A 9012-nucleotide genomic window follows, 5' to 3' on the forward strand; every position below is an offset into this window, starting at 1 on the left:
TGGATCTTTGCCTTGACATTCTCAATGGTGTCACTGGGCTCGACCTCTAGGGTGATGGTTTTACCAGTTAAGGTTTTCACGAAGATCTGCATTGTCTGTTAAAAAGAAAACAATAAACAGATCAGGAATGACACCAGTTTGTTGGGTGACATCAACAGTTGGGTGAATTGGATGCCAACTTAGTCTACAAAGCAAGTTTCTAGCCACAGACCCTGTCTTTGTTTTTGAGACAGCGTCTCTCTTTGTAGCCCTGGTAGTCCTGGACTTGCTTTGTAGATCAGTCTAAGGCTGGCTTTGAATTCAGGGATCCCCCTGCCTTAGACTCCTGAGTACACCACTATGTCATCAAATTTTTGGTCTTTCAAGACAGGTTTCTATGTGTTGTCTTGGCTGTCCTGGAACTCAGAGGTCGCCTGCCTCTGTCTCCCAAGTACTGGGAATAAAGACATTGGCTTTTGTCCTAAAGCCAACAAGAAAATAAAATCCAGTGGCATAGAGACACATGCCTGTAATCCCAGCACTCAAGAGAGGCAGAGGCAGGAGTATCTGAGTTTGAGGTCAACCCTGATCTATAAAAACCAGTCTACAAAGAAGAACCTTGCCTTGAAAACTAAAATAAAATTCATGCCTCAAAAAAAGTAAAGAAACAGGGCTGGATAGATGGCTCAGAGGTTAAGAGCACTGACTGCTCTTCCAAAGGTCCGGAGTTTAATTCCCAGCAACCACAGGGTGGCTTACAACCATCTACAATGAGATCCAGTGCCCTCTTCTGGCCTGCAGGCATATAGGCAGGCAGAACATTGTATACCTAACAAGTAAATCTAAAAAAAAAAAAAAAAAAGCTACACAAAAAGAAAAAAAAAAGGGGGGGGGGCCTAGGTGAAAATTGTCTGTTATTAGCAACTTGGCAGTGTGGAGACTGCAGAACCCAAAGCTGAAAGTTAGTTGCTATTTGCATACTTTGGAGGAAAGCCTGATCCACATTACAACTCTGGAGAGTTAGAAGGACCCACTCCAAATCGGAAGGAAATCACAGAATGTAGGAGGCAGAATTAGGAGAATCCCATAGGTCCAGTCTGGTTGATACAGGCAGTTACTACTACAGACTGCCTTAACAAACGAGGTCTGAGCCCTGGAGAGAGACGAGACAGATCTCTGGAGTTGGGAGATCAGACAGTGAGATCCTCCCTCAACCTTCCCACCTCCAATGAACAAAAAAGACAGTCTGGAATGGTGGCACTGGCCATGAATCGCATAGATAGTAGAGGCAGGGGTTCTAGTTTAAGAACACCCTGGTCCTGCTGGGTGTGGTGGCACTCAGAGAGGCAGAGAATGTCTGAGTTCGAGGCCATCATGGTCTTCACAGAGAAAACCTACTTCGAAAACCAAGAAATGAAAAACCTGGCAGCCTAGTCTAGTCCGGCACGGTGGCACACTCCTATAATCCCAGCACTTGGGGAGGAAGCAGATAGCTGTGAGTTCGAGACCAGTCTGGTCTACCAAGGGAGCCTAGGACAGCTAAGGATACCCAGAAGAAAACCAAACCAACTCAAAACCACGCTGGTCTAGGCAGCCATGGCCATGCAGCGAACGCCTCTCAACAACGACACAAGAAACAAAACCCGGAAAGGCTCACTTTTCCCCCTCTCTGGACTGCTCGTTCCTGTCCACTCAATCTGGAGAGGTTACCCGAGGCCGAGGACCAACCCTGTCCTACAACTGGGTAGAAGCTGCCGTCGGGGAAAGGGCCTCCCCACAAACTGTGAGCTCACAGAAACTGCGACGTCACCCGGGCCGCCACCCTCCCCTCTACGTCTCAACCGCACTTCCGGATTTAGCAACGGAAACCGACCGACCTCTCCCGCCGGTCCAGCCCCCACCGTTCTCGCAACCCGCCTTCCCGCCCCGCCCCGCCCCGCCCCCTCCCGAGTTCCCGGCGGGAGCGGCCTCGCGGGCCTGCTCTGCCTCCGACCCCCCCCCAAACCTCAGGCGCGTCAGGGCCGCGCGTCTTCCCCTTCAGGCTTCCACTCGGCCGCCATCTGGCCGCCGCCGGGTCCTCCGCCGCAGGACAGCCGCGCCCCTCGCGGGCCGCGGAAACCGAGCGCCCTGGGCCGCGGGGCGTCCTCTCACACCCTCCCGCCTCAGGACCCCGTCAGGTGACGCGGCCGGGCACTCACCAGCGGTGGCTGCGACAAGTCCTCACAGAAGAGACGAAACTCGCGATCTCGACGAAACTGGCTGCGCAAGCCCTGGAGTCCCTTTATATAATCCTCGCAAGCCCCGCCCCCTCCCCGCGATCCCTCCGCGGTAATGCGATTAGGGACTATTTCTTAAGGCCCTTCTTCCCTCTGTCGCGGAAGCGACCGGCTGAAACCCTGAAGGTCCTCTTGCGGAATGCTCGTGTGTGGATCCGAGAGAGTGCGGGGCTTTGTGTGGAGGTGAAGGGGCGCGACCTTGTGCGACCCCCGCGGAGGGATCAGCGCGTGTGATGTGTCCGCGCCTGACGTGAAAGCGCGGCTCGGATCGCCGCAGCCGGAGCGGACCTGCGCGCAGGCGCACTAGGCTCCGAGCCCGGGCGCGCCCCCGGCTAATCCTGTTAAGGGTTGGGGGCGGGGGAGGGGGCTTCCTAATCGCCTCCCCACGTCTGGGGACCCCGAGCTTTGGCTCCTGTCACAATAGGGTCCCTGTCACACTAGGGTCCCTAGGTTTCCGCAGCCCTGGCAGGTCCCTGCCCCCAGCCCTCACACCCTGGCACGGTGACAGGGTGGATGACGGTGCAAAATCTTAAAAGAAGGGAAATGACAAAGGTTTTTTAAAAAATTATAAAGGAGGCAATCTCTCTCCGATTTGGGAAACGAATGTGAATTCGTTAAGGAAAGCTCAGCCCACACAGTTCTTGAATACTGTTGGCATTGGACCCTGAAGCCCAGCAGAACTCGATCTTTCCAGGCTCTTCTTGAGCGTGTTTACCCTTGGTGTCCTGGGATTCTAGAAGGTGCTATGTGATTGTCACTAAGGAAACGTCAAGATTTCAAAAATTTTGTTCATATTTAGCCTACCTTAGAGACTGAACCCATTGAAGCCCTTAATTTTTTTTTTTGTTTTGTTTTTGGGTTTTTTGTTTGTTTGTCTTCTTCAAGATAGAGTTTCTCTGTGTAGCCCTGGGCGTCCTGGACCTCACTGTGTAGACCAGGCTGGCCTTAAAGTCAGAGATCCCCCTGCCTCTGCTCTGGGATTAAAGGCATGAGCCACACATCCAGCTGCTTATTTTTGTGGCTGAGACAGGGTCTCAACAGGTAACTCTGTCCTGGAACATGCTATGCTGACCAGACCTCAAATTTAGAGATCCTCCTGCCTCTGCCTCCCAAGTGCTGGGATTAAAGGTGGGTGCAACCATACACCAGGCCTAACCCGGATTTTTAATTGAAACCTCAAGTACTTTTTCATTAAACTACGTCCCCCAGCCCCTTAATTCATTCAATGAGATACAACCTCGTTTAGGACTGCACTTATAGCTGGGTGGTGGTGGAGCACGCCTTTGTATCCCAGCAGAGGCAGGCGGATCTCTGTGAGTTCAGGGACAGCCTGGTCTACAGAGTGAGCACCAGGACAGCCAGGGCTATACGCAGAAACCCTGTCTATAGCCAGGCATGGTGGTGCCTGCCTTTAATTTCAGCAATTTTTGACGTTTTTGAGACAGGGTCTCCATATGTAGCCCTGGCTGCCCTGGGACTTAGGATGTAGACCAGGCTTGGGCTCTAAACTTGGCAGTGAAACTCCTGCCTCTACCACCCAGGTGCTGAGATTTCAGGCATGTTCACCTCCCCGTTGGTTTAGGGAGACGTAAAAAGTCAAGATCAGGGGTGTTGGTCAAAATGGACGTTAATATCTGTGATTTTCCATGAATGAAGTCATATGCCACTGGGACATTAAAATGTCATTCTCCAGGTTTGGTGGGGAAGCTCGGTGGTTTCTGAGGCAGATTTCTGTGAAGGTCAGTTATTTCTCCATATCAGGCAGAAGTTTAGAAGAGAACAAAACACTGAGGTTGATTCTAAAGTGATACTGCTTCCAGACACACCATGCTATATTTGGCTGTGACTTTGCTTCAGCCTCGTGATTCCTGTTTCTTGTCTGAGTCACCAGCTTTGTGGCATCAGCTTTTTCCAGAGTCGAGAAGGTTCAGAGCCAAGGAGCATTGATTTCAGAGGTGGGGGAGGGAGAGGAGGAGGAAGAGGGCTGCACCTGGCCAAGGGTTAGCTTCAAAGGAAGAAATGTTCAGAGGGTCTGGGGTAAGGAAAAGAGAAATGAGGGCAAATGTGTAAGTAATAGATTATCTTATTTCCAACAAACATCAAAATACATTGTATTACATGTATGACTCATTTACATGTATGAAACCCATTGTTATGTAATTGGTAATTTTTATCAAAAAGAAAAATTTTTTCACCCAAAGAAAAAGTTCTCTGGAAAAGTCAACATGTGGATTTTTATTTTTATGTTTTGGTTTCTCCATGTGGCCCTGGCTGTCCTGGAACTCTGTAAACCAGGCTGGCCCCAAACTCACAGATATCCAATGCCTGTGCCTCCCCAGTGCTGGGATTAAAAGCGTGCACCACCACACCTGGCTCCAGCCTCCCATATAATCTTTGGAATTGTATACGTACATACATACGATGTATTTTTTTCCATACCTCCACCCTTTGTTTCTTGCAACCTTTCCTGAACACCCCTACTTAATCCCCCTCTTAACTTTACATCCAAACTGTATATTTGGTTTTGTTTTTACCCCATCAGTGTGTTCTCTCAACAAACAGAGGTGACCTATTTTTCAAGGGCACTGGGTGAGCAGGATAGAAGCAAATGGCCTCCTTCTAGAGCTGGCTGCTGTTCCCCAGCACAGCAGCTTCCCAGCCAGGAGTGAGCCATCCAACAAGTTTGTCACAATCCTGAGGGTTAAGGAGGGGATAAGACACTCATAGATAAGTCACATTGATGGGCACTGCCACCCACATAGAATCCTGTATCCTCAGATTGTCCCCTATGGAGAAGCTGGGGTCTGTTTTCTGAAAGGGACCTAGGACAGGTCTCCAAGTCCTACTTGGCCTGAGGAGTTACCTATCAAGTTACAGCATTAAAATCTCAAACCTCCTGACCTAGAATGGGAACTTCGAGAATGTGCTGGAAGTCCCATGACTCACTGGATTCCTTTTGCAGTTCGTTCCACACACAAATCACAGATCCGTCCTTTGCAGGCTGCCAGGGACATTACTTCAGAGCTGGGACCAATGGGGACAGAGGAAGGCGCCCAGCAACAGGGAAGGGATTGGCTGAGGACACCTGCTCATGCGATTGGATGGGGGTGGGGATGGGCGATGCCTGAGTGTTCCTGCTGGGTCAGCCTGCTCTGAAGGGTCACACCTGGTGTGTGACTGGATTCTGTAATAGGGGATGGGACCAAGGGTCAGTTGGTGTTTTTCCTTTCCCCAAAAGGAAGTGTGGAGCCAGAAGTCTGTTCTGTCATGGGTTGTGTAACCAGACGAGGTTGTCAAGGCCTCTTGTGCAAAAGGGCGCTGTGTTCTGCTTCCTGTTTATGAACAAGCATAGAAAGGCTGAGCTCCGCCTCAGCTCACACAATACTCAGCCCTGGCCCACCGAGAAGATCACTCTGCTTACTACCTGTTTTTCTTTGCTTTTGGTTTTTGTTTTTTTTCTTCTGGAGGCAAGGTTTCTCTGTGTGTAGCAAACAAACAAACAAAAACCCCAAACCAAACCCAAGTAATTCTTCAAATTTTCCAAAATTAGAAACATGTAGATCCCAGGCTGGGTCCTGTGTAAGCTGAGGCCAGAGTTCAGCATCTCTAACCTTATTCATAAACAGGAAGTGTTTTTCTCTCTCTTTACCTTGGCCAGTAACCTCAAATAAATAAATGAAATCCAATACAGACAATATTGTCTGTAAAGGCTGCCTCTGTTGAGTTTCTATTGCAGTCATACAGATATTTTATGTTAAAGTAGCAGTGAACCATGCTTAGGGCTGAATGCTTATGGACTTGGGTGTGGCCTCATTCCTTCCTGCACACATCACCCAAAATATCACACTGTTTACAGTAAAAGTACCCCACCTCCTCAATTGCTGTGGAATTGACTGAACCCTTAAGGATTATAACCCTGGCAGACTCCCTCAGGGACCACCCAGTCTTTTAGGTTTCCTAGCAACCCTGTAGAGACACAATAACTCAAACCCCACCTAAGTCCTATTCCACCAACAAAAAACACAGAGGAGCCCTTATCCACACTCTTTGGGAACCCCACACCAGGCCTAAGCCTACATTAAAATACCTTGGGGTTTCTTTTGTTTTTGTTTTTCTGTATTTTCAGGACAGGGTTTCTCTGTTGTAGCCCTGGCTCTCCTGGAACTTGCTCTATAAACCAGGCTGGCCTTGGACTCAGAGATCCACCTACCTCTGCCTCCTGAGTGCTGAAATTAAAGATGTATGCCACCACCACCCAAATCAGCTAGAATATCTTTCTTAAACAGCAGCTCGGCTTGTAATACCAGGATCACGGAACCCTCAGAGACCACCAGGAGATGACTTGATGCAAGAGCAAGAGAGCTTTATTACACGAGCAATTGAATTCAGGAGCCAAGTCTCACGAACACAGCAATAGAGAAGTGGGACCGTGAGCCAGGTTTTTAAAGGGAAAGACTGGAAGCAGGGGGTTTCCATGACAGCAAGCATGGTGTGTGTGTGTGTGTGTGTGTGTGTGTGTGTGTGTGTACATGTTTCCATGGGAGAAAGCATGGGGGTTCATGACGTTACAGAATTGGGGAGAGGTGACCAGTTACATAATCACAATTGCCAGGGGAGATTATCTCTATTTTTTCACTAAACATTTATTCTGTGCTATTTCCTGGAGGCGGAGGCCGTTGCTTGGAGAGCTAACTTTGTTTTCTGCCAGGTGCACATTCTGTGATATTTCCTGGTACCTGAGTTCAGCTCCCAGTCAAGACGGTTTCTTTTTTCAAAATGGAGTCACCTCACCCAGGCTAACTTAAACCCTTCAGGCTCATACCTCATAACCCTGAAACGGTTTCTGCAAAGAACCCAATGAATCTCAGCTTGACGGAGCCCTGGTCCCCAAAAGGGAACTGTTTGTACCTCTTGACCCTGCACCCCAAAACACAGCATCTGTGGCACTCCCTCCACGCCTTCCTTGTTTGTTGTTTTTGTTTTGTTTTGTTTTTCCAGACAGGAGTTATTTCTCTGTGTAACAGCCCTGGCTGTCCTGAACTCATAGACCAGGCTGACCTCAAACTCACAGAGTTCTGACTGCCTCTGTCTCCCGAGTGCTGGTGTGCCACCAAGCTCAGCTCAAAAACAAAACAAAACAAAAACCATTTTATTTGTGCATTATTTGGTGTGGGGTGTGTTATGTCAGGCGTGTGGAGGCCAGAGATCAACAGTGTGGAGTCACTTTACACTTTGAACTTGTAGCTACCATGTTACTCACTAAGCCAGCTCAACTAAGCCAACTCACTAAGCCCCTGTTTGTCTAGAGATTTGATTTTTTTTTTTAATATTTTATTTGTAAGGGTGTCTGCTTGCATGTATGGTCTGGGCACCACGCGCATGCAGTACCCAACAGAGGGCGGTATAGAATTCACAGGTCCTGGAGTTATAGATGGCTATAAGCTGCCCCGTGGGTGCTGGGAACCAAACCTTGGTCCTCTGCAAGAACATCAAGTCTTTGTGACTGCTGGACCATCTCTCCAGACACCTGTGCTCTCTTGAGAGTTTCATGCTCTGTAGCTCAGGCTGATAACAAACTCCAGGTAATCCTCCTGCCTCAGCATTCCAAGTGCTAATACACAGAACTGAGCCAGACCACCCATCTTTCAAAACTGGAACCATTCCCCATTAAACATTTAGCTCTCTCCTCCCCGAGTCCTTAGCATCCATCCTTCTTTCTCTGAAGTCCACCACTCATAGACTTTTTTTTAGCTGTAAAATAACTTCTTAATTAATATTTTTGTTAACATGCTAACTACCAGGTTTCATGAAGACAGAGCCATGCATATATGTCATATATTGTTCTCATTCCCCATTTTTTGTTTTGTTTTGGTTTCTCAAGACAGAGTTTCTGTGTAGCCCTGATTGTCTTACAACTCTCTCTGTAGACCAGGCTGGCCTTGAACTCAGAGAGCTGCCTGCCTCTTGCCTCCTGAGTGTTGGGACTAACAGTACGTACCACTGAATTGTCTAGCTTCATTCCCTATTAAAAAAAAAAGTTCCATCCCACAGTGGCCTGGAACTCATCATTATAGCTGGGCCTCCCTAATGCTGGAAATACAGGCATGAACCACTTCTCCTAGCTTAAAATAAAACTCAGCAGTTGAAAAGCGAGGTGAGGTGGCACAAGGCTGTAATCCCAGCACTAGGGGAGGCATAGGGAGGTAGATCTCTGTGAGTTCCAGGCCAGCCTGGTCTACGAAGTGAGTCCAGGACAGCCAATGCTACACAGAGAAACCCTGTCTTGAAAAAAAAAAAAAAAAAAGATAATCCAGCAGTTGAAAAAGCATACTTTTGCCAGCTGCTGGTGGCAGGCCCTTTAATCTAAACCCAGCACTTTAATATAATCATTTAACCTAATCTAATCCCAGGCAGAGAGAGGTAGATCTCTGTGAGTTAGAGGCCAGCCTGGTCTACAAAGCAAGTTCCAGGATAGCCAGGACTACATAGAGAAACCCTGTCTCAAACAAAACAAATCAAGAAGAACAAAGGTTCATAACTCTCTGGAGAAGCCCCATTCCTAGCACAAGCCCAATGATGATTCCCCTGCTGTTTTCCCTCATCCTGACTATTGGGAAAAGATAAAGGTAAAACAGAAGCAGGTAATTAGTTTCCTGTCAGACCGGACAGATCATTTTAAAAATAACCATCAACTTCTTTCAAACATTTTGACATTAGGGAGAAAGAACCTTCAGCAAGCTCATTAAGCCAGTGCGTC

General features: G+C 48.3%; 1 protein-coding gene across 1 annotated transcript in view; it reads right to left on the minus strand.

Annotated features, from left to right (window-relative positions):
• LOC129675959 (polyubiquitin-like) overlaps nucleotides 1-2263 on the minus strand; it is a 2557-nt gene extending 294 nt beyond the window's left edge. The window contains 3 exon segments of the mRNA XM_055606143.1: nucleotides 1-2; nucleotides 5-95; nucleotides 2178-2263. The exon segment at nucleotides 1-2 is cut by the window's left edge and continues 294 nt beyond it. Of these exon segments, the coding sequence (XP_055462118.1) occupies nucleotides 1-2; nucleotides 5-92 (90 nt within the window). The 5' untranslated portion in view covers nucleotides 93-95; nucleotides 2178-2263.
• Nucleotides 2264-9012: the final 6749 nt, after the last annotated feature.

Source organism: Psammomys obesus, unplaced genomic scaffold, assembly GCF_907164565.1.
Source record: "Psammomys obesus unplaced genomic scaffold, mPsaObe1.curated_primary_1811, whole genome shotgun sequence".
Classification (NCBI taxonomy): domain Eukaryota; kingdom Metazoa; phylum Chordata; class Mammalia; order Rodentia; family Muridae; genus Psammomys; species Psammomys obesus.